This window comes from Dermochelys coriacea, chromosome 22 (assembly GCF_009764565.3).
Source record: "Dermochelys coriacea isolate rDerCor1 chromosome 22, rDerCor1.pri.v4, whole genome shotgun sequence".
In the NCBI taxonomy this organism is placed as follows: Eukaryota; Metazoa; Chordata; order Testudines; family Dermochelyidae; genus Dermochelys; species Dermochelys coriacea.
In genome coordinates this window covers 18201352-18227661 of record NC_050089.1, presented here as the reverse complement: position 1 = coordinate 18227661, position 26310 = coordinate 18201352, and the positions used below count along the sequence as shown (strand labels likewise).

The 26310-nt window shown below is 47.4% G+C and overlaps 1 protein-coding gene across 28 annotated transcripts in view; it reads right to left on the bottom strand.

Moving 5' to 3' along the window:
• Window positions 1–26310, bottom strand: part of PHLDB1 (pleckstrin homology like domain family B member 1) — a 121566-nt gene that overhangs the window by 54697 nt on the left and 40559 nt on the right. For all 28 annotated transcript variants that reach the window (XR_006276634.1, XM_043500879.1, XM_043500901.1 and 25 more), the window contains one exon: window positions 11444–11569. Coding sequence is in view for 27 of the 28 variants with exons in the window: in XM_043500879.1 (XP_043356814.1) it covers window positions 11444–11569 (126 nt within the window). In the remaining variant the exon portion in view is untranslated. The remainder of the gene's footprint in view (window positions 1–11443; window positions 11570–26310) is intronic.

Below are 26310 nucleotides of genomic sequence, written 5' to 3'. Positions count from 1 at the left end.
TTAGATCCATAAATTCTTCAGTCCAATCCACTTCCCTAACTAATTTCCTTAATTTTTGAAAGTCAGCCCTTTTGAAATCAAAAACCCTAGTTGCAGATTTTATTTGTTTATCCTTCTGTTCAGTTTGAACTGAATTAGCTCATGATCACTTGAACCAAGGTTGTCTCCTACAACCATTTCTTCTATGAGGTCCTCACTACTCACCAAAACCAAATCGAAAATGGCATCCCCTCTAGTAGGTTCAGCAATTACTTGATGAAAGAATCCATCAGCTATCTCATCTAGGAAAATCTGAGCCATATTATTATTACTAGCACTTGTCCTCCAGTCTATATCTGGGAAGTTAAAGTCTCCCATGATCACACAGTTTCCATTAGCAGCTCACAGCAGGAGTTTGCCTGGGAGTTCGCCTGGAGTGAGCCCAGTGAGGCTTACATCTTGCCAACGTCTCTGAGGAAGCTCATAGTAGGTAGGTGATATGGAAGGGGGGGGGTTCAGCTGTTGTGACCTGCACTGGATGTGCCATGTTTGTCTTTCTTCCACAGGACAGAAGCGACTTTGTCTGTACAAAGTGCAAGCTGGTCTCCATATTGGAAGAGAAGATTGAAGGTCTGGAGCAACAGGTAACGACCCTGCGTTGTATACGAGAGACTGAGGATTTTCTGGACCAAACTCAGGATAGCCTTCTAGGGGCACAAAGCTCTAAAGATATAGAGCAGGTTGCACAGAGGAGCCAAGAGGCCAGTGAAGAAGCTTGGCAACATGTGACCTCCAGAAGAGGTAAGCGGAATGTCCGGGTTCCAGTAACACAGACACAGGTAACTAACCGCTTTCATGTTCTCTCCACAGGTACCAATGCGGAGAGTGGACCAGATGATATGTCTGGGGGGAGAAAGCAGAAGGAGACTCCGCTGGTTGGGAGGCATGAGATGCGATGTCCTGAGGTTGGGGGTTCCACGACCACCACTCCCAAGAGGAGAAGGCGGGTGGTGGTGGTCGGGGACTCTCTCCTCCGGGGGACTGAGTCATCTATCTGCCGCCCTGACCGGGAAAACCGAGAAGTCTGCTGCTTGCCAGGGGCTAAGATTCGTGATGTGACGGAGAGACTGCCGAGACTCATCAAGCCCTCGGATCGCTACCCCTTCCTGCTTCTCCACGTGGGCACCAATGATACTGCCAAGAATGACCTTGAGCGGATCACTGCGGACTACGTGGCTCTGGGAAGAAGGATAAAGGAGTTGGAGGCGCAAGTGGTGTTCTCGTCCATCCTCCCCGTGGAAGGAAAAGGCCTGGGTAGGGACCGTCGAATCGTGGAGGTCAACGAATGGCTACGCAGGTGGTGTCGGAGAGAAGGCTTTGGATTCTTTGACCATGGGATGGTGTTCCATGAAGGAGGAGTGCTGGGCAGAGACGGGCTCCATCTTACGAAGAGAGGGAAGAACATCTTTGCCAGCAGGCTGGCTAACCTAGTGAGGAGGGCTTTAAACTAGGTTCACCGGGGGAAGGAGACCAAAGCCCTGAGGTAAGTGGGAAAGCGGGATACCGGGAGGAAGCACAGGCAGGAATGTCTGTGAGGGGAGGGCTCCTGCCTCATACTGGGAACGAGGGGCGATCAACAGGTTATCTCAAGTGCTTATATACAAATGCACAAAGCCTTGGAAACAAGCAGGGAGAACTGGAGGTCCTGGTGATGTCAAGGAATTATGACGTGATTGGAATAACAGAGACTTGGTGGGATAACTCACATGACTGGAGTACAGTCATGGATGGTTATAAACTGTTCAGGAAGGACAGGCAGGGCAGAAAAGGTGGGGGAGTAGCACTGTATGTAAGGGAGCAGTATGACTGCTCAGAGCTCCGGTACGAAACTGTGGAAAAACCTGAGTGTCTCTGGATTAAGTTTAGAAGTGTGTGCAACAAGAGTGATGTCATGGTGGGAGTCTGCTATAGACCACCGGACCAGGGGGATGAGGTGGATGAGGCTTTCTTCCGGCAACTCACGGAAGCTACTAGATCGCATGCCCTGATTCTCATGGGTGACTTTAATTTTCCTGATATCTGCTGGGAGAGCAATACAGCGGTGCATAGACAATCCAGGAAGTTTTTGGAAAGCGTAGGGGACAATTTCCTGGTGCAAGTGCTAGGGGAGCCAACTAGGGGGAGCGCTTTTCTTGACCTGCTGCTCACAAACCGGGTAGAATTAGTGGGGGAAGCAAAAGTGGATGGGAATCTGGGAGGCAGTGACCATGAGTTGGTTGAGTTCAGGATCCTGACGCAGGGAAGAAAGGTAAGCAGCAGGATACGGACCCTGGACTTCAGGAAAGCAGACTTTGACTCCCTCAGGGAACAGATGGCCAGGATCCCCTGGGGGACTAACATGAAAGGGAAGGGAGTCCAGGAGAGCTGGCTGTATTTCAAGGAATCCCTGTTGAGGTTACAGGGACAAACCATCCCGATGAGTCGAAAGAATAGTAAATATGGCAGGCGACCAGCTTGGCTTAATGGTGAAATCCTAGCGGATCTTAAGCATAAAAAAGAAGCTTACAAGAAGTGGAAGGTTGGACATATGACCAGGGAAGAGTATAAAAATATTGCTCGGGCATGTAGGAAAGATATCAGGAGGGCCAAATCGCACCTGGAGCTGCAGCTAGCAAGAGATGTCAAGAGTAACAAGAAGGGTTTCTTCAGGTATGTTGGCAACAAGAAGAAAGCCAAGGAAAGTGTGGGCCCCTTACTGAATGAGGGAGGCAAGCTAGTGACAGAGGATGTGGAAAAAGCTAATGTACTCAATGCTTTTTTTGCCTCTGTTTTCACTAACAAGGTCAGCTCCCAGACTGCTGTGCTGGGCATCACAAAATGGGGAAGAGATGGCCAGCCCTCTGTAGAGATAGAGGTGGTTAGGGACTATTTAGAAAAGCTGGACGTGCACAAGTCCATGGGGCCGGACGAATTGCATCCGAGAGTGCTGAGGGAATTGGCGGCTGTGATTGCAGAGCCCTTGGCCATTATCTTTGAAAACTCGTGGCGAACGGGGGAAGTCCCGGATGACTGGAAAAAGGCTAATGTAGTGCCCATCTTTAAAAAAGGGAAGAAGGAGGATCCTGGGAACTACAGGCCGGTCAGCCTCACCTCAGTCCCTGGAAAAATCATGGAGCAGGTCCTCAAAGAATCAATCCTGAAGCACTTAGAGGAGAGGAAAGTGATCAGGAACAGTCAGCATGGATTCACCAAGGGAAGGTCATGCCTGACTAATCTAATCGCCTTTTATGATGAGATTACTGGTTCTGTGGATGAAGGGAAAGCAGTGGATGTATTGTTTCTTGACTTTAGCAAAGCTTTTGACACGGTCTCCCACAGCATTCTTGTCAGCAAGTTAAGGAAGTATGGGCTGGATGAATGCACTATAAGGTGGGTAGAAAGCTGGCTAGATTGTCGGGCTCAACGGGTAGTGATCAATGGCTCCATGTCTAGTTGGCAGCCGGTGTCAAGTGGAGTGCCCCAGGGGGTCGGTCCTGGGGCCCGTTTTGTTCAATATCTTCATAAATGATCTGGAGGATGGTGTGGATTGCACTCTCAGCAAATTTGCGGATGATACTAAACTGGGAGGAGTGGTAGATACGCTGGAGGGGAGGGATAGGATACAGAAGGACCTAGACAAATTGGAAGATTGGGCCAAAAGAAATCTAATGAGGTTCAATAAGGATAAGTGCAGGGTCCTGCACTTAGGATGGAAGAATCCAATGCACCGCTACAGACTAGGGACCGAATGGCTCGGCAGCAGTTCTGCGGAAAAGGACCTAGGGGTGACAGTGGACGAGAAGCTGGATATGAGTCAGCAGTGTGCCCTTGTTGCCAAGAAGGCCAATGGCATTTTGGGATGTATAAGTAGGGGCATAGCGAGCAGATCGAGGGACGTGATCGTTCCCCTCTATTCGACACTGGTGAGGCCTCATCTGGAGTACTGTGTCCAGTTTTGGGCCCCACACTACAAGAAGGATGTGGATAAATTGGAAAGAGTACAGCGAAGGGCAACAAAAATGATTAGGGGTCTAGAGCACATGACTTATGAGGAGAGGCTGAGGGAGCTGGGATTGTTTAGTCTGCAGAAGAGAAGAATGAGGGGGGATTTGATAGCTGCTTTCAACTACCTGAAAGGGGGTTTCAAAGAGGATGGTCTAGACTGTTCTCAATGGTAGCAGATGACAGAACGAGGAGTAATGGTCTCAAGTTGCAATGGGGGAGGTTTAGATTGGATATTAGGAAAAACTTTTTCACTAAGAGGGTGGTGAAACACTGGAATGCGTTACCTAGGGAGGTGGTAGAATCTCCTTCCTTAGAGGTTTTTAAGGTCAGGCTTGACAAAGCCCTGGCTAGGATGATTTAACTGGGACTTGGTCCTGCTTTGAGCAGGGGGTTGGACTAGATGACCTTCTGGGGTCCCTTCCAACCCTGATATTCTATGATTCTATGATTCATTAGTATTTACTTCACTAAAAACATTAAAGAGGGCTCTATCCACATCCAAATTAGATCCCAGTGATCTATAGCACACCCCAAGTACTATCACAGGGGAGTCTCTAGTAGTTTTCTTCCCCAATGTGATTTTTGCCCAGATGGACTGTCTTATCCATTCCATCGCTTCTTATTTCTTTACATTCTACCTCATCACTAATATACAGTACTATTCCACCACCTTTACCTTTATTTCTGTCTTTCCTAAACAGCACATACCCGTCAGTAGCTGTAAACCAGTCATGACTACTATTCCATCATGTTTCTGTTATCCCTATAATATCTGGTTTCACTTCCTGCACCAGTAGCTCTAGTTCCTCCACTTTGTTACCTAGGCTCCTCGCATTGGTGTACAAACATGTTAATTTTTGCTGTTTGGCCTCACTCACATTCTTTACCCGATTAGGCATGGACATTATACAGCCAGTATGACCTATTAGACTGTCAATTCCTTCCTCCAACTGTACATATGGCTTTGGCTCCACCGTTATTTAGCTATGGGTGGCAGGGAAGGAAGTGCTAGGGCTGATGGGTCACAGAATTTCTGAGTCTGCACCACATGCTCTGCCTGCAATAAGGAGCATCACAGGTTTGGCCGAATCAGGTCTATGCTGGGCAGTCAGCAAAGGCCAACACCTCTGAATCAGAATCGTTCCTGGTGGCAAAATGGCTGGATTGTCCTAAGAGTGAAAGCCCATAAGAGCCCTGCCCATTACTGATCTCGAGACAGCAAATTCTCAGCATACCCAGTCTCCAAGGGCACTGGATGCAGGAAGATGCTGTCCAGGATGTCTGGGTCAGAACAAGACATTTTCTGAAGCACAGGGGAGTCCCAAGAATCTCCCAGTTTCCCCCTAGAGGGGCCTGGCATCGATACCCACTGGTTATGCAGGACATAAAAGACCCAGCAGGGTGGATTGATTTAAACCAAAGTGATTTAAATCACCAATTTTAATCATGATTTAAATCAGCATGGAGGAAACCTTGATTTAAATAACTGATTTTAATCTTGCTTTGCATTTGTACTTTAGTTACTTTCATAAAGAGATGTTGATTCTCATTGTTGGTAAACATTAAAATATGTTGATTTGCAACTAAATACAGCCTGTATACTGAAATCTGTTGCTTCTTTTGCTAACCAGGAGGATATGCTATATCTATGCACATTTATTTAAGTAGTCATATAGCTTAAACATTTATTCAGATTCTTACTTTTTAAATTTTTATTAACCAGATGATGATTAATTATTTACTTATGATTTGGTACAATTTGGATGGAAATTCAAATTCAGTAAAAAAAGCACAAAAGCAGCTTTTTAATTTTGTTTTTATTAATTAAAAACTACTTTAAATGTACTGGATATAAAATAAAAAAAGATTTTCAGAATATGTTTTACATTTAAAATTAACTTGTTAAACAAAAGTAGTAGTTAGGGAATTGAACCGATTTTTCTGGTCTTCAAGATTTTAGAATTAGTAGATCTCAGCCCTCTCATACCTGGTTTTTATTAATAGATTGAAAGAGGAAAACAAGTTTTTCTGCTTTTTCAACTCCAACTGGTTTTTGAACGGTGACTGAACTAGTTATTGAACTGAAATAGTTGAATAAACTGATAAAAATATTTTCTTTGCACCTGCAGAAAAGATATTGTTGTTGAAAGCTGGTTTAGCACTTCAGTAAACTCTGGTTCCAGGTGCTTAGCCAAACTTCACAGCAAATATGTACTGCTTAATATTTTTTATTCGATTTAAATTATTTTAATAGATTACAGTAAATTTAGGCATTAACGTAGATTGGTCATAATTTCACATTTACATTTAAATAGTTTTATTTTTAAAAATAAACCTGTTTCTAATTTAAATGCAAAAATATCATTTTTTGGATAAAAAATAAAGCTACCAATTTTTATCCAAACCCTCCTCTTAATACAAACCGTTCTGTCCCTTCGTCTCCGCAGTACCCAGCACCATCGATAATCATCAGTAATACAAACACATGCTAGCAAAGGACATTGCAGAGCCCTCTCTTCAAAACATCAGGGCAGGGTTGGCTACAGGATAGGTGAGGATCAGCCTTCAGCTTGGAGACCATTTTCAGAGGTGAATCAGACCAACTGGACCAGCTTCCTTTGAAAAGCATCTCCAGGTGTTGAAACCACAGCAAGCCAGAATCCAGACGGCCCCCTGGCTGACTGCAGTGCTGGGACCTGCCCCCTCAGGACCAGCACTCACTGCAGAGGCAGTCATAGGCAGTAAGGGACAAAAATCAAATTACTTAAGAAAAGTGAATTCAGTTCTGCCTAGAGCCCTCGGCTGACATCGAACAGGGCTCTGCTGGATGTATCCAGGGGAACCAGTGACAATTCCCCACTCTCATCCTAGGTCGACTTCTGTGTATGCAGGGAATGGATACTTCTATGCCATAGACCAAAATGCTGTAGTGAAAAGTCTTGAGACTGTCCAAGAAAAGTGTAAGACCCCTCCTCTCCAATTTCTACCCAGGCATGGTTCCTGGCCCTCCTGGGAGGGGTGTGTGTGTGTGGGGGGGTGTGTGCTGGGGTTCCAGAAGCTCTGACAGACTAATTGGCTCCACATGCTCCCTTCCCTCACATGCTGCTCTAGCAGGTTAACAGCAGCATGTGGTCCCTCACACACACTAGTGGGTATCAAGCTACCCCAGGGAGATTACTGTCAGGCTTGTGACACAGGCTATCTCCACTCCTTGTACATCATTCTAGCTAGTTTGATACAGCCAGTGCAGGCCCAGACAGCAGTCAGAGCCTGAGACGCTGCAGCTGCCCGTTCCTCCATGCAAACAGCTAATGCCTTCTGTTCTACAGTCCCAGACAAACACAACCCTGATGCAACAGAGAAAGAGCTTACTTCCACTGGGGCTGCTAATAGTCTGCAAAGGGGAAGATATCATTCTGAATTAAGCTCCCGTCCCCTGACACCTGGGGTTAGGGGCTGTGTGTGACCGCACAGCACGAGGAATCTGAGGTCCCTGCAGTACTTCATTCACAGGGAGTAGAAACCAAGCCTCTCCTGGTGGGAGTGGGTCTTAGAGGACAGGTGTGGTGAGCAGAGAGAAAAGAGGCCCCTCTCTTGTGAGCTTTGGTAAAGAGTGTGGGCCAAATTCTGTCCTGGCTTTGCAGGGACAGCAGGGGAGAAGGGCAGAGAAGGCTTTGCCCTACCTGTGTGCTTCCTCTTCCTAAGGGGCTATACTTGAAGACTGCCTATAGCCCCAAGGGGCCATTCTGGCAACCAGGAATAGCCAGAGCACAGCAACGTCCTGTCCACGACACCATGCCAGGAGCTGCAGGGGAGGTATGGAGTGGCGATGGAAGCTCTGCACAGCCTGAGAAGGTGTGTGGAAACAGCACACTGGCCTGGATAAAAGCAAGGCCCATCTAGCCCAGTCTCCCATCAATAGCCGGTGGCAGAGTGGGAGAACAGCCACAGAAAGTAAAGGAGACTTGCACTCCATAGAGAAATACTAAATAAAATAAGTTGCAAGTAACAATGAACCCCCGGGCTGAAGAAACAGCCTTTGAATCTCACATTTATTCGCCCTTACAGACAAGCGCGGCCTGCAGTTCCCCCACCCAGCTCCAGACACATCAGATGAGGCTCGTGACCTTGTGTTTTATGCTGTTCCGAGGGCTAGAAGGTCTCTGGAACCTGCCCTGTGACCAGGAGAGCTGGTGTGAAATGCCAGCCAGGTTGTGTGTTCAGCCAAGGGTTCAGCTCAGGAGCTGCTACAATTAAACTCTTTGGAGACAACTATTAATAATTAACAAACAGAAGTGCAGTTGCTGAGCTGAGTCAACAGTGGGTGCAGGAACGGAAAGGCCACAAACCAGGGTAAATGCTATTCATATTCATGCAAATAGCATGCATCTCTTAGCAAGCAGAGAGATCATTTTAGAAACATTTCAGTCCCCAACCCTGGGATTTTTTTCACCAGCTGGAAACACAAAGCTCCTAACAGCTCCTCTATCAGGGTCCAGTATCCTAATGGCCCTCGGCAGGAGTAGGGACGCTGGTATGTCCAAACTGAGAGATCCAATTAACGCAAGGCTTTTCTTGAGATGGCTCTATATCTGTGCTGGGTGACATCTGCATTCAGTGTAATGGAGTTTTTAACGAACTCTTCAATAACGATCATTTATGTAATGAGCAAATAGCAGCTTTACTTGCCAAACTGTCTGTGTGTTTCATTTATTAAAGTGGAGTGAACTGGGCAGGTGGTACTCAGCCACATAAGCACTGCTCCCTCATGAGCAGTGGGGCTAGCATCCCAGACAGTACTGCTTAACGAGACACCGCATGGTCAGGTTCCGTGGTTACAATGTTGAGAAACAAAAAACGCAGGAGGGAGGGAGAGCCAGCAGTGCTTCACCATAGTCAGCATTCCTTACATAGAACATGCCCTCCTGCCCCACACAGCTTCACATGGGACTCTCACCAGGCTCCCAACAGTGTCCCAACACCAAGTCCTGGGGTGAAATCCTGGCCCCACTTACGTCAGCAAGGGCTCTGCTAGCAACCTCAATGGGACCAAGAATACACCCCTGGGGTTTCTCAGTGCCTCATCGATGTACTTTGCCCATGATGGGTGCTTGGGGGAGGGATGCACTCTGCTATAAACCGCTGGTACAGGATGCCAGCCTGACCTCCCCCTTACTGCCAAGCACTCAGCTCTTCAAAGTGCTTTCCAAACAGTAAGGAGTTAAGTCTCACAAAGAAGTGAGGTAATGGGCCCTGTCATTGGGTTAGCATCCTTTAATGGGGCCTGGTCCCAGCCTCGAAGGTGGAGTAGCAGCTGAAGGATCAGGTGACTAAATTAGAGAGCACCTGATGCTCATAAAAAGCCAGGAGATGCTCAGTTAGGGGAAGAGGGGAATCTGGAAGGAGGCTCCCACAGAAACCCCTGGGTTAGAGGTTCCAGGGAGAACTGCCTCAAGAGTCAGGGCTCTATAAAATAGTGATAGGAAACTGAGCAGAGCCCAGGAGTGCTTAGGAGCTGAGCCCACAGGGGATAGAGGATTGTTTTGGTTTTGTGTTTGTTTGGAGTTTACTGCCCAGGAAGGGGTGGACTCTGATGTGACTAAGTCACTGCAGCAACTGGATGTGCTGAAAGCTATGTAGGTTGTGCAGTAGCATGCCATGCCACAAAGTGGTGTGCTCAGAGACTGCCCCAATACAAGCCCCACTGTACAGATAGAGGAATGCAAGCAGGAAAGGACTAGCTGTCAACAGCCAGACTCGCTTATTGGAAAGCCTCTGTGAACTCCCCCCTCTGCTCCCTCTCTGTCTCCCAGGCTGGTTCCCAGTATCGCTGTGCTACTAGCACAGACTCTCACTGAACGCTTCCCACAGTAGGCACCAAGTCAGCAAGTCTGTATCAAGTGGCCATTAAGGAGAACAACATTTAGTCTGCATCAGCCAGAGCACCTCACTGCCCATCCCCCAAGAAGGGTCAAGCAGGTATCTTGGTGAGGGTGCTCTGATAACAGCACATGAAGGGTTAAACCAAACAGTGCTACAGGGAATAGAAAGCTCAGCACTTGAGAGACGTTAAATCCTAGGTTGTGCAGGCCACCCTGTAGCTCCTCTGGGCTGGGTCATATGGCGAACCATAACTCCAAGGAGTGGCTGTACAACCACGTTAGAAACATGCTCTCACAGGAATGGACTTACTGAGCTTTCATACCTCACCTGCTTCCCCCAGTCACTCACTGCCAGCCCTAATGGCATTAGCTTTGACTCAGCCTAAACAAAGGTCAGTCATGGCTGCAACTGAAGTAGGAGACTGGGCTTGATGGACACATCTGCAAATCCAATAGACCAGTTCTGTCATCACACCAAGTAGAAAGGCCGTGGCCCAGCTCTGCAGCCCTTGCTCAAGGCAAAATTCCCACTGAAGCAAATTGGAGTGCTGCCTGAATAAGGACTGCAGACATGGGCCATGGCATTTCCATTTGGTGTGATGGCAGAACTGGCCTATAGGAGCAGACCTGTCAATCAAACCCAATCTCCCACTTCCATCAGCAGCCTCCACCTGATCCTTCAGAAGCAAATAAGTTCCCTTCTCCCCTTCCTTTACTGGTGAGAGAGGGAGAGATTCCTGCCTGATATCGCTGCCACTCTGGCTCTGCACAGGCACCAAACCCAGCACTGGTGACTCACAGTAGCTCAGAGCGCAGCAACAACCTGGCAGAGAGTAGGGGTAGCTACAGAAGAAAAGATCACAGCACTGGACAGAAATGCCAATCTGAGCCCTGGCAGAGCCTCCTCCCCAAACTCCTCTCTCCAAGGCCCAGGGTTTGACCTTTGCCCCACTGAATATCTGGGCTCTGTCGAGCTCATTACACTGAGGCTTTGTCTACACTGGTACTTTGTGGGCAAAACGTTTGATGTTCAGGGGTGTTAAAACAACACACCCCCTCCCCCCGAATGACAGAAGTTTTACTGATGAAAAGCTCCGGTGTGAACAGCACTTTGTTGACAGGAACACTCTCCTGCCGACAAAGCTGCTGCTGCTGCTGCTTGTTGGGGGGGTGGGGGCGGAATGGAAGTTTTTTGTCTGCAGGAGAGCTCTCTCCTGCCAACAAACAGCAGCTACGCTGCAAGGCTTTTAGCGGCACAGCTGCAGCGGCACAGCCATGTCTACACCACATAGCTTTTAGCGGACAAAGCCTCCGTCTGCTGCCATTAACATTCACAGGGGTTATGCTTCCTCCTCAGAGCAATCCCAGGCCCATGGGCACTGAAAACTCCTACCTGGGAGGTGGATTATTATCCCCACATTAGAGGTAGGGAAACAAGCACAGAGAGGGGAAACTGACTTGCCTGAGTCAGCAGCAGAGTCAGGAACAGAACACAGGTGTACTCACTCCCAGGCCCTGAGCATGGAGGCTTCACCTACCTGCCACGAGTCCATATGGGGTCCCAGGACTCCTTTCTCCAGCTGGGATCATGCTTTTCATCCACTTGGCCTCAGCAGGATGATTAAACCGGAGGAAGGTCGACTGCCCCAGGCAGATCATGCACCCTTGGGGAAAGAGAGTGAGATGGAGCAGGTTATAGCATACAGTGAACATGGCCACCCCAGTCCTTGAGGGTCTCTCCATCCACAATGCACCCCCAAGGGATTCATCAACTGAACACACTCCAGCAGTTGGGAAACTCTGGTCATGGCCATGGGAACTGGTAGGTTCTCTGTTCCAAATGTACCAGCTGTCTGACCAGCTGCCCTGAGACAGCAGGCATGTTGATGGAATCATTCTTTGTATCACCATACACCAGGATCCCGAGTCACGGTGCAGGACCCCACTGAGTTACGCACAGAATCACTGCCATTACACTTCCCTTCCTGAAGGACCACAAGGAGCTTTACGGAAGTCCCACCAGGATTTACACAGAGCCAAGGCTAAACTCCACCCTTGGACACATGAAGTGATCCCACTGCCCACACTGCTCCTGATTAAAGAGCCAGGCCTGAGGAGCCTCTGGTGGCAGAGAGACGCCAACAGAACTCTTAGCCCACCCCTTTATGCCTGGCAGTGTAGCATAAGCGAGGAGGACACAAATGCCAGGTACAGAGGGGTTGAGGGTGGGGCCTGGTGGGTTTTAGGCACATTGGAGATTTGTTGTCAGGTCACAGGGCTGATGTGGAACTCACAGAAGCTGGCGTGTCACTTTGCTCAGCGGGTATTGCAGATAGTACATGCTGTGAGGGTGTACTAGAACAAGAGCTTCTGGTACAGGACCATAGCCTGTCAGGAATGAATGAATATCTCCTGCACAAGCCTATTGGGGGTGGTTGAGGGGAAACCCCTCAAACCTACTTGCTAACTAGACATCTGACCCTCCCCACTGAGCCATTCGCCTCCCCTGTCAGACATTCTGTGATTGGTTATTGCTGCGCTCATCTGTGCCTCCCAAGAATGGGCGGAGGGAGTCTTGCAAGGAGGTGGCAGCTTGAAAAAGAAGAGCCTTGTGCATCTTAAAGAGAGGAGTGCAGCAGTGGAATGCTGTGCTCCAGACTCAAACAACTGCTCTCTACTGAACACCCTCCTCTCTCCTGTCTGGGCTAAGACAGGAGTGTCCATCCACCCACCCAGCTTCAAGTCCAAGGGCAGCGAGGGAGATAAGAGCCAGTTTGTACAGAGACATGATGCAAATACCATAAGACTGAAGGATCACTGGGAGCCTATTGTGCTGGGACTGCCAATTATGTGTGCAGTAACTGACTCACCATACCCAAGACTTCCTACATCACCAGAACCTCCTTTCCTTTCCTAAGGCAGGTTGGGATACATGCAGCCCAGCTTAGACTACTTATACATGGCCTGGCAGCAAGGCTGCATCAGTCCTAGCCAACTATTGCCTAGTGTCAAATCTCCCTTTCCTGAGCAAGCTCATCTAACTGAAGCCAGCAATCTAGACCTGGCAGAATCTGCATTCAGGACAGGATGTGGAACTGAAACTGCTTTCATAGTAGCAGCCGTGTTAGTCTGTATTCGCAAAAAGAAAAGGAGTACTTGTGGCACCTTAGAGACTAAAATTTATTAGAGCATAAGCTTTCGTGAGCTACAGCTCACTTCATCGGATGAAGTGAGCTGTAGCTCACGAAAGCTTATGCTCTAATAAATTTGTTAGTCTCTAAGGTGCCACAAGTACTCCTTTTCTTTTTGTGAAACTGCTTTGTGGCACTGATGGACATCCATTCTCATCCTCCTGCACTCTTCTGCGGTGTTTAACATTGCTGAGCACAAGATACTGCTGTCTCACCTGAGAGAGGCGCCAGGAGTCCAGAGGAATGCACTAAAATGGTTTGGGTCCTTCCCACAGTTTGCACCAAAGATGGGAAACTGCACCTCTACCACTACCCCTTGCTTGTGGGGTTCCACGAGGATCAATTCTCTCTCTGATTTTTTTCTACATTTATATCCAACCAGTAGCTGAACTGGTCAGATCACAGGGACTCAAGCGCCAGCAATATACAGATGATACAGCTCTATCTATCCTTCACCACATACAACCATGCCACTACCAACAAGATTTCCCAGTGCTTGGATGAGATCAGCTCATGAATGAAGAGCAGTTGGTTGAATCTGAACCCAAGCAAAACAGAGGTGACACTGGTGGGCAGAGGAAAATATTTTGAGGAGTTTACAGCCACAGTACAGTGGCTGAAGGTTCCACAACCTTCCACAATTTGTCAATTCAGTCCAGTCTAGGAGTACTCTTGGATTCCTCACTGACTGAGCTCTCACATTGCAACGGCCATGAGTAATGCTTTCTATCACCTCTGGTTCGTTAGGAGACTCCACCCCATCCTGACAGAAGGTGACCTGGCCTCAGTTATTCATGCCTTATAGATTCATAGATACTAAGGTCAGAAGGGACCATTCTGATCATCTAACCCGACCTCCTGCACAGCGCAGGCCACAGAATCTCACCCACCCACTCCTACGAAAAACCTCACCTATGTCTGAGCTATTGAAGTCCTCAGATCGTGGTTTAAAGACTTCAAGGAGCAGAGAAGCCTCCCTCAAGTGACTCGTGCCCCATGCTACAGAGGAAGGCGAAAAACCTCCAGGGCCTCTCCAATCTGCCCTGGAGGAAAATTTCTTCCCGACCCAAAATATGGCGATCAGCTAAACCCTGAGCATATGGGCAAGATTCACCAGCCAGATACTACAGAAAATTCTTTCCTAGGTAACTCAGATCTCATCCATCTAATATCCCATCTCAGGGGATTAGTCCTATTTACCCTGAATATTTAAAGATCAATTACTTACCAAAATCACATTATCCCATCATACCATCTCCTCCATAAACTTATCGAGTAGAATCTTAAAACCAGATAGATCTTTTGCCCCCACTGCTTCCCTTGGAAGGCTATTCCAAAACTTCCCTCCTCTGATGGTTAGAAACCTTCGTCTAATTTCAAGTGTAAACTTCCTGGTGGCCAGTTTATACCCATTTGCTCTTGTGTCCACATTGGTGCTGAATTAAATAATTCCTCTCCCTCTCCTGTATTTATCCCTCTGATATATTTATAGAGAGCAATCATATCTCCCCTCAACCTTCTCTTAGTTAGGCTAAACAAGCCAAACTCCTTAAGTCTCCTTTCATAAGACAAGTTTTCCATTCCTCGGATCATCCTAGTAGCCCTTCTCTGTACCTGCTCCAGTTTGAATTCATCCTTTTTAAACATGGCAGACCAGAACTGCACACAGTATTCTAGGTGAGGTCTCACCAGTGCCTTGTACAATGGTACTAAAACCTCCTTATCCCTACTGGAAACGCCTCTCCTGATGCATCCCAAAACCGCATTAGCTTTTTTCACAGCCATATCACATTGGCAGCTCATAGTCATCCTATGATCAACCAATACTCCAAGGTCCTTCTCCTCTTCCGTTACTTCTAATTGATGTGTCCCCAACTTATAACTAAATCACCTTCATCACCTCTCAGCTGGACGACAGTAACGAGGCATACCTGGGCATGAAACTTTCAGCACTTCAGAAATCCCAACTCGTAGAAAACACTGCAGCATGTTTCCTCAGCAGCACCGGCTACTATGAATGCCTCATCCCTGTCTTCCACTCTCTGCGTTGGCTTCTCATACAATATCAAATCAAAGTCAAGGTCTCAGTCCTTATCAAATCGCTCCATGGCCTGTGCCGAGGATATCTAAAAGACCATTTAGTGCTCTAGGATAAAGATTGTGGTCAACAAGCTTGCTCTTCTGGCACAATAGAATTCTCAACAATATGAGTAAGGCTCGTCTGTGAGGGAGACAGAACCTTCTCGGAGGGCAGTCCAAGACTGTGTTATGAACTCGCAAGAACAAAGGACCATCATAAACCTCACCACTTTCCACTCCAAGAGCAAGGCACATTTCTTTGACCTTGTCTTGTCTAATATAAACACATAGCAACAGGTATATTTATTTAAACAAACAAAAACAAAAAACCCTTCCAAAACAAGACACTCCTTTACATATGCTTCTCCCTCTGGGCAGAGGATGAGAGAACAAACATGTGACAGACATGTACTCATGTTGTTTAATGCATTAGTCGAAGGTGCTCAGATGTTACAGTAATAAGCGTGATATAAAAATCTACACAGAAAAGAATAGACTCAGCCTCTGCTATTCCACACTGAAACCAAGCATTTGCTTTTCATTTGTGTGTTGTTTTCCAGCTTCCACTCATGACAGAAAGCAAAGACACAGAGAGAAAGTGTTGGAAAGAGGCAGGATGGAGCCAGGAACAGCTGGGCTTCAAGATACAGCCCAGCGCAGAGGGCTCTTCCTAGGGACAGGCTGTTCTGCCATCTTCAGAGACCAAGGAGAGAGGCTGGAATCTAGGGTGTATCTCCTTCCCACCATTCCCTCCCCCCAAAGCATCATGGAAATGAGGGAGTAGACAGCATCTTGAGCAAGAGGGTGGGGAAACAAGTATGGATAGGGTGCATGGTTCCAGGGGAAAATGTGATTGTGTGCAGCAGGCCAAACAGCGGATTCACATTTTACTGGAAGACAGCAACACCCCAGGGATGCCCCAGCTGGCAGTCTGCACTGCAGACAAGACAGCTCCTGTCTGCATGAGCAGATCGTCTTTTTTGGCCAAAACCAACTGACTTCTCTGGAGAAATCTGGTGATGAGCCGTGAGTGTGGAATGTGGCTTGGGGGATGTGCAGACAGGCATATAAACACAGGCCCTGCAAATACACACATCAGCGCCAAATGTCAAACCCGTGTCACCTGCCTCCCACCAGCACACGATTGTTATCATTCCCTAGGAGAGGGAAAGGCACTCATGACTGATGCATGTGCATGGAGACTGCAGGGGTAAAAAGGCCATCACTAAAGACTAGGAGCCTGATTTTCAAATGATCTGGGCCCGCTGACCTCACTGGCAGCTGCAGGTCAGCTCCTCTGAAATCAGGGCCCAAGATGAGTTCTATAAATGGGTGAGGATCTAAGAGTGACTCTGCCCCTGGGCTGGATGGAATGCACTCAGAATCAGCAATCCAGAGAAGACCAGGTCCCAGCACTGTGTTTCCACATAGAAAGCGAATTATTACCTTATTAAAAAGGGAATATGCCTTTCCTGGAGTCCCGTGACTAGCCATGTGGCCAGTGCATTCAGCTTCATGCAGCCAGCAAAACAGGAACTAGCCCTGACCCAATATATCAGTACAGGCACTGGGGCACTTTTTTGGGACAGGTAAGGTGTTACAGGGTTTTGGTAAGTAATATTTATATATGGCTAAGTGGCAACACTCCTCAATACCAACCAACTGCTCCCTTCCAGTATCTGCTGAGAGCTCTCACTCCACTTTCCCAGGCAATCTCACACTTCCTGTTGTCGATCAAAGGGGAATCGGGGAGAGGAGAGAATTTCTCCCTACAAAGCAGTAGGGCTCCTAACATGTTATTATTGGTAGCTTTCTGTTCTTACACCACTTTACTTTCGGTCTCAGGCTGTTCCCCAGTCTCCTCCCATTCCTTAACAGAGGGAGCACTGTATAGCTACAAGAGAAGGAGATGGGTGTTTGCAACTCCCAGGTTCTATTCCTGGCCTTGCCACAAATTCACTGTAAGCTGGGTAAGTCACTGCTTTGTGCTCAGTTGCCCCATGTACAATTACAGGGGCCTCATCCAGCTAAATTAATGTTTACAGAAAATATATATTCAATGCCAAAAAACTATGTTAACCCAGAGTTAAGGTTGCTTGGTGGTACAGTAGAACCTCAGAGTTATGAACTGATCAGTCAACCACACACCTCATTTGGAACAGGAAAGATGAAATCAGGCAGCAGCAGAGAGAGAAAAAAGAGAAGCCAATACAGTACTGTACCGTGTTAAACGTAAAACTACTAAAAAATAAAGGTAAAGTTTAAAAAAAGATTTGACAATGTACAGAAACCGTTTCTGTGATTGTTTCATTTAAACTAAGATGGTTAAAAACATTTTTCTTCTGCATAGTAAAGTTTCAAAACTGTATTAAGTCAATGTTCAGCTGTAAACTTTTGAAAGACCAACCATAACGTTTTGTTGAGTTATGAACATTTCAGAGTTATGAACAACCTCCATTCCAGTATTGTTCATAATTACTGTATGTCATCCCCTTCCAGACCACCGAATTGAGTAAAACTCAAACTTATGAAAATCAGGAAACATACAGTTAAGGTTGCCCATGCAACTTTAATTCTGCACTCTTTCAGCATTGCCCCAATACACCCCATTAACACATATAGCTTTACTCTGCCAACCCAACAGTTGCTGAAATGTACAAGCTCTTTATCTCCTTTTACAATCCGTTCCTCTCACTCACTGGATTCCACCTAACACTATTAAAAGACAAAAAGAGGGGGGGAACCTCAGGATTAAAGCATATAAAATGTCTGGAATGGAAACCCTTTAGCCATTTTTCTGTACTGGTGCATGGGCAGTGTAACAAGTGCACATTTTCTTCAATACTGTTCTCAATTTTAGTCTCCCAAAAACATAGGCTATGTCTACACAGGCACTTTCATTGTTAAATTTTTTTTAAAACGTGAAGAAACACCCCCCCCTCCCCCCCGAACAACCAAAGTTCTGATGAAAAGCACCTGTGTGGACAGTGCTTTGTTTGCAGGAGCCGAGCTCCTACCGATGAAGCTACTGCCCCTCGTTGGAAGTGGTTTTATTTTGTCGCTAGGAGAGCTCTCTCCTGGCAATAAAGAGCAGCTATGTAGTGCACCTTACAATGGTGCAGCTGCAGCAGCACAGCCGCCCGCTGTAAGGTATGCGATGTAGACACAGTCCTAGCGAGTGCCACGCATTACCTTAGGTAAAACTTTACAGTTTGAAACCAGGTTGACCTGCACAACTTCAATAGTTTGGTCTTTAGTGCTGGGCAAAACCAAAAACCTCATACCTAGAAGCCTTGTTTAATATGGCTGGGTTGGGAGGGGGAGAGGGGAGGAACTTGCATCTCTGGAACCCTTGGCTCAAATGACTCCAAATATGGGTCACTAATCCAACCCCACACCCTCCTGAGGCACACCAAATTTCACAGAAATCTGATAAAGCATGTCAATTTTAGAGTACTTTGAAAGATGAACCTTTAAATAGATGTTGTGATAGAACCTTAACGATAGTGGTGCTGCTGCACCACTAAAATAAAGTTTAATTGACAGAGAGGATTTTGAGCTGTGGCCAGGGCTGCTGGAAAGGGGATTGCAAATCACCATCTTTGCTCAAGTCCCAAGCAGCGATTAGCAACTGCCCCTCACACTCATGAGGAGTGGAGACCTTTGTCACATTGAAGGCTGTGAGAACACTCTGGCTAGAACTGTCACCTGCAGTTCTAAGGTGAGGGGAGGCTGGGGAGAGCACACTCCAGCACAGAGCAAGTTGGCCCTGCCAGAATCCAACCCCTCTAATCTAGAGCTGCTGCTCTCCTTGCTCTAACATGGACAGGTCTCTGTGAGCAGCAGGGCTACAACAATGGTGTCAATGACCACTTTTTTCCAGTTACAATTCATGGCTGAAAACTCAGAGATACATGCAGTTGGATACAGTGTTTTTAAAGATCCCCTGGGGGTGGAGAGGCAGTACAGGGGGATATAGCCATGCCAAAAGCCCGACAATCTCTGTACAATTTCATTTAATAATTCGATATACACACAAATCTCTCAACACACAACAATTATGGCAGTGGATAATATAGTAAAGGGAGGGAGGCTTGTTGGTATATTGCTCACTTCATGACTCCTTAGGTCTGTAGGCTGGGTTGCACCAGCTCTGCTACAAATTCATTGTGTGACACAGGTCAAGTCACTTCAGATCTGTCTCAGTTTCTCCAGCAGTAAAATGGGGTCAATATCACCTTGGAAGTGGGTTGTGAAACTCAGTGTTAGAAAAGCCCATGGATAGCCTAATCCAAAAATAAACAGAGCATCTTTAAAACAAGGAGCCTAGAGTCCCTCACCTACATCCATATCAGGCACCCAAATAAGTGGTTGAATTTCAGAGGTGCTGAGCATCCACAGCTCACATCATATGCAGCAGACATGCTCAGCCCCTCACAGTCCAGAAATAGGTGCCTAATGCTAGGTTTGAAAGTGCTGGTCATAGAGAATAGGCAGATAATTCTGCTGGCTGTAGTTGTTCCTGTTAGCTCCTGGCTGACCACGTCCCACGTAAGAGGTCATGACTTTAAATATCTTTATGACAAGTTTTGAGAGGACAAAGAAGAATGTGAGGGTGGCGAGTTCCTTCCTATTCAGCAGGGGCTGGTTGGGCCTCTCTGATGGTATCCACATGTCTTCTTTCACAGAAGCTGCTACATTATGCACCATCAGCCAAGGACGGGCAAGGGGTAGTCTCAGCAAAGCTGCAGAGACCTTATAGTCAAGAGCATGGATCATTCTTGTAAGGGGGATGAAGGGCAGCGTGGTACTTGGATACTCATCCCAGGGGTATTTTAGACTGACACCAGGATAGCTGACACAATGACTGTCTAGGGAGGTGACATGGGGTAGTGAATCAGATACAGGTCTGGGGCTCAGGAGAATGGGGTTGTCATGGACTCAGTGTGGGCACACTGCCTCTCTCTGGTGGGTCAAGGGCAGGGCTCACAGGGAGCAGGCTATTTACCCACCTGTGTAAAGTGTTTCAAGGGTGACAGATGAACAGGACACATACATGGCAATTATAATTAGCCACTGTTGCTATGCCCAGCCTGTTACGGAAGCTAGTCCCTGTCCCTTCATTCCAGGAACCCAAGCAGCCTTTTCAGACAGTGGGGAAGGAGAAGACATAAATTTGTACAAGCAAATCCATAAGCATGCCAGACTGCAGCATCCAGCTCTTGCTATACACCTCTGGTCTGTGAAACGCTAATACAAGAGCAGCACCTTCCTGCTCCAGCACCTCTTTCTTTCCTGACTGTTCCTGAGATGAGAAGAATCCCACATCTGTAAGCTGATCCCAGGGGACTCAGGATATGCAGTACCAGATCAGACCATTTTCAGCAATTCCAGTTCCTAGCCTAACATGGAGGCTTCAAAGCAGGCAGCAGAAGAGACCACAGAGCACCTGGGACAATGCTGCACCTGGGTGGGAGGTTATTCTTCCTGACCCTCTTCAGGAACCAGCACATGCTCTGAAGCATGAGCCCCAACTACAGCCATAAATGCCAATATCAGTCAGGGTCAGAAAGGCCCAGCAGTGTTTGACTCTGCCCCTGGGGTGGCACTCCACACATTGCACAAAGAAGGGGTTTTTTTCCACCTGCTGCTCACATCATCCAGCAATCCCCTTGCTTTCGCCACCTGGCACAGGAAGAGGAGGAGGGGACTGATCTCTCCCCTTGCCAGGCTGAGCAAAGCTGGGGGCTGAAATCTCTCCTGGAGGGTGGCAAGGCTCAGAGACTGTGGGGAATTTCTTCTGGGCTCTGGCCTGATCACAGGCAGGACCATTCCTACTCCAATTTGCCTGGCATAGTCTCCCCGGCTGACCCACATGCTGAGTGTTTGTTCATGTCCTGTTGAGTATAAAGGAGTGAGCAAACATGCTTGTCATCTAGCTCTGCTTCTGTTGCTATCGACATGCCTGACCAAGTCCCAACAAGTCACACTTTAGAGGCAAGGATCCCAACCCAGAAAAGGCCAGAGCTGCTCCTAAGCAGAGTCCCATTACTGACGCTGACTCAGTTACCAGAATAAAGAGCTGCAAAAGGGGAGCAGAAGGCAGAGCTAATGGAAAGTAGAAATAAGAAGCACAGCTGCAGAGGACAGAGGAGAGTCTATAGCACAGAGATCTCAAACTTGCAACCTGGAGAAGAGAGTGTGTTGTTATATATCCAACCAGCAAGAAAGAAGAGGGTGAATTGCTTCCCCTGGCTGTGGAAGAACTGAACATTCAGAGTTTGGAGGGAGAGTCAGACGTTGCAAAGTGTTTGGTATGCTGACAAATGCTGATCTATGTCCTGGTCTGATTCTCCTCCTGTTGGGGAAGTTCCTCAACGTCTGTGTAATGACACTAGAATAAGTGAGGGAAGAACCAGGTCATGTTCTAGCTTAGACAGAGGGCCAATACAGAAAATTTAACCCTTTGTCCTCCACTAGCTCCTACCATCAAATGATCCCAAAGCATTTTACAAACCTTCACAAACAAGCTCTCTCCTCCCTCCTCTCTTCCCCCCACCCCCCTCCCCAGTTCCCCTATGACTTACCGAACCTTGCTAGGCCCACAGGGCAGATGTTAAGCTCAGGCACAGAAAGAGGAAGGGCCTAACGGCAAGAGGTGCTGGAGATCCACATCTGCCATTGACTCCACTTGGCAAGGGGTGCTCAGCAACTGATAGCCAGGATATCAGTGACTTGTGTAAGGTAACAGGGTGTAGTGATTCAGGAATAGAACTCAGGAGTCCTGCTGCTAATTCCTGTGCTCCACCCTCACAAACTGCAGGAAAAAGTTAAGGTTGAAACTTAAAGCCAAACAGCAGGAAACCTGGTGCCCAGATCAGCTTTCTGCCCATAGGCACGGGTCTCAGAGATGTTGCTCCAGCGCTACAGACCTGGGCTAGCACTCAGCACCAGACAGAATGCTGCCACATGGTACCCCAAAGTCATAGGCCGGCAAGCAATGCGCCACAACGTGTGACCCCATCCCAGAGCACCGACGGGGGCGGCATTCCTAGGCCCAGCTTCTCTCCCCTTTTCTGTGTTGAGCAAGAAACGCATTGCAGAACATGTCTGTGTGACCTGCAGTGGGAGGGGAAGGAGCTGGAATGCTCCCTAGACACGCCTAGCTTTGAAGCACTTTGCCAATCCCCTGGGGAACCTTGCTCTTCAGCTTTAGCCAGGGCTGAAAATACCTCCCTCCAGGGGATGGTTCTTCATGCATACAGGAGGGAAGGAACTTCTATCTTGGGAGAGTGCAATGTGCAAGGGGAGCGAGATGTGCAGGGAAAAACAATCACAGGAGAAGGAAGGGGGCTGGGATGCTCCCCTTTTCCCCCCAGCAGGTGCTGTGGGCCTGAGCAGCAGGGTTAGAACAGACACCCAACACCGCGAAGGGAAGGGAGGAAGCTCAACAGAGCACCTAGCTATTCATGTTCAGGCTATCATCACGCACAGAACGTGCCAGTGGCAAGAATTCGCAGCAAGGCTCGAGGCAGAGAGGAGCCCAAACAGGAACCTCTACCTATCTGTGGCACTGGCATGGGGCCAGTATAGATGTTAACTAGTCCCTTATAAGATTTGGGGTTGGTCTGAAAGCCCAGATCAAAATACCCCTGGGTCCTCCGACCCAAGCACACCAAATGAGAGAGGGCAAAATCAGCTTTCTGCCACCTGCAGTGTAGAGGGAGCTATCTCAGCAGAGCACACAAGACTTGACTGAGACTTGGTTGGCCACACTGCTATGGGAGGCCACCCTAGTCAGAGGAGGCAGTGAATGCACCATGGGTGCCTGTCATAAATATAAAGGGAAGGGTAAATACCTTTAAATCCCACCTGGCCAGAGGAAAAACCCTTTCACCTGTAAAGGATTAAGAAGCTAAGATACCCTCGCTGGCACCTGACCAAAATGACCAATGAGGAGACAAGATACTTTCAAAGCTGGAGGGGAAGGAAACAAAGGGGTCTCTCTGTCTGTGTGTTGCTTTTGCTGGGACCAGAGCAGGAATGCAGGTCAGAACTCCTGTAAAGAGTTAGTAAGCAATCTAGTTAGATATGTGTTAGATTCTGTTTTGTTTAAATGGCTGATAAAATAAGTTGTGCTGAAGAGAATGTATATTCCTGTTTTTGTGTCTTTTTGTAACTTAAAGTTTTGCCTAGAGGGACTCTCTATATTGTGAATCTGATTACCCTGTAAAGTATTTACCATTCTGATTTTACAGAGGTGAGTCTTTTACTTTTTCTTTAATTAAAATTCTCTTTTAAGAACCTGATTGCTTTTTCATTGTTCTCAAGATCCAAGGGTTTGGGTCTGTGTTCACCTATGCAAATTGGTGAGGATTTTTATCAAGCCTTCCCCAGGAAAGGGAGTGTAGTGCTTGGGGGGATATTTTGAGGGGGAGACATTGCCAAGTGGGCACTTTCCCTGTTCTTTGTGTAACACTTTGGTGGTGGCAGCATTTAACCTAAGCTGGTAAGAATTAGCTTAGGGGGTCTTTCATGCAGGTCCCCACATCTGTACCCTAGAGTTCAGAGTGGGGAAGGAACCTTGACAGTGCCAAACTGCCGAACCCAACAGCAATGACATCAGACAGACAGGCCTCTTAATGCTTCAGGAGATCCCAGATGTGAACCAACCCCCTGATATCAGACACTAATGACTGGGTCTCTGAAGAGGGTTGGGGAGAGAGGGTGAGAAGGTGGTGAGAAATGGATGGAAAGCCTATAGAAATCACCTCCAGTATCCATCTGTCCAAAGTAATGAGCTCCCAGGAAGACAGACAATAGGAGAGATGATACCTATAAAGGTGGAAGGGGGAATAGGTGTGATGTGGGATCCAGAGAGGAAAACAGTTCGTGACCTTCGACTAATGGGTCAAAATGGATGTTTTGAGGATGTTGCCAACTGCAGTATCACTGTGGAGGAGGGCTCCTTTTCAGTGAATCTGGGCTTCTTCCTGTAGGGTTGTCAGTCTCGTGAGCTGGTAGTTGACTAGATGAGATTACTGAGCTGTCTATGATCTACTATATTTTTTCTTTGTCACAAATATATAAATGCCCAGTTATTGTGGTGTCACCTGGGCATCTTCAGGAGAATGAAAGGACCCACCCTGGCACTGCTGCATAACTTAGGTCCTTCGAAGGTAAGGTCCTTGATACATTTTGTACCTTCTGGCGGAGGACGAAGACTGCAGCCAAGATGCTCCGCACACAACTACTGCCATAGCCATGGAACTTGCAGCTGTATTGGCAGCATCAAGAAAGGCCTGGAGAAAAGCCCTGATGATTTTATGGCTTTCTTTTATGAGGGCCTGAAATTGTTCCCTCTTGTTCTGTGGCAGATATTCAACAAAAGATGAAAAATTTGAATAATTCATAAAATCATATTTTGCCCGAAGGTTTGGCAACTGGCTCCTCTGAACTGCAATGAGGCCAAGAAGTAGCTTTTGCAGCCAAGGAGATCTAGCCATTTCAGTTCCCTTTCAGATGGTGTTAAGCAGCAACAATGTTGTCTGTTTCATTCAATAACCACCTTAACAACCAGGGAGTTCGGCATCTGGTGAGGAGGCACATTTATGGGAAGGAGGCACTTATTCTTCACCAGCTCTTGCTCCTCTGTAAGCAACTCCTGCAGAACAGGATCTGGGTTTGATGCTCTTGGCATGACCTCTTACACAATGGAACCCTGTAGAAGAGCTTGCCCTGGTTCCAAAATCCTCACTGATCTGGGGCATAAGGGAAAGAGGTTGGACCTGCAAGGTTATTCTTGCCAATATTGCTGGGTACACTTCCTGCTGGGAGTTTCTTCCTCAGGGTGCACTTCAAGGAGGGATGGCTGAAATGGAAAGGTAGAGAAGCCTTGTATAGACAACTCAGAATCGGATGAGGTGTTCTCACCCATGACCATCAGGAGAGGAGGAGAAAACGGTGCCGGTAACAGTATTTGTGCTGGTAACATGATGAGTCCTGCAACTGCATCAGTACTGAGGGCTGAGGTGCTGGCTGATAAGGGAATTCCAGATAATATGTCACTACCGACTGGAAGTCCCTCTCAGTACCCTCAAAAGGTTGGTGTGGAACCAGTGGCTCCGGAGGATGAGTTGTTGACGCAGATGGAAGGGTCGACTCCAGGATATAAGTCAGTACCAGCTGGGAATGTTGTTTGGTACCGCTCAGCAATGGTAATTCACATTCCTTATGGAAGAGGACCCTGGACAGTACTGGGTACTCTGGAATCAGTACATCAGGAGATATTGAAGATAGTACCAAAGTGTAGTCCATGTGTTCTCCACGGCTGGATAAAGACACTGTAACCGATGATGATTTCAGTTTGGATTTAAAAGAGTCCTTGTGTTTTGAAGGCATTGAGTCCAGTACTGATATTGGTACTGCTCCAGGCTGTTTACTGGATGTGATTCTCAGTACATGGTGTAATCTTTTTATCCAATGCCAAGATCTCAGTACCAGAGGAAATCATAATCATAGAATATCAGGGTTGGAAGGGACCTCAGGAGGTCATCTAGTCCAACCCCCTGCTCAAAGCAGGACCAATCCCCAACTAAATCATCCCAGCCAGGGATTTGTCAAGCCTGACCTTAAAAACTTCTAAGGAAGGAGATTACATCACCTCCCTAGGTAACCCATTCCAGTGTTTCACCACTCTCCTAGTGAAAAAGTTTTTCCTATATCCAACCTAAACCTCTCCCACTGCAACTTGAGACCATTACTCCTTGTTCTGTCATCTGCTACCACTGAGAACAGTCTAGATCCATCCTCTTTGGAACCCCCTTTCTGGGAGTTGAAAGCAGCTATCTAATCCCCCCTCATTCTTCTCTTCCGCAGACTAAACAATCCCAGTTCCCTCAGCCTCTCCTCATAAGTCATGTGTTCCAGTCCCCTAATCATTTTTGTTGCCCTCCGCTGGACGTGTTACAATTTTTCCACATCCTTCTTGTAGTATGGAGCCCAAACCTGGACACAGGACTCCAAATGAGGCCTCACCAATGTCGAATAGAGGGGAACGATTGCGTCCCTCGATCTGCTGGCAATGCCCCTACTTATACATCCAAAATGCCATTGGCCTTCTTGGCAACAACGGC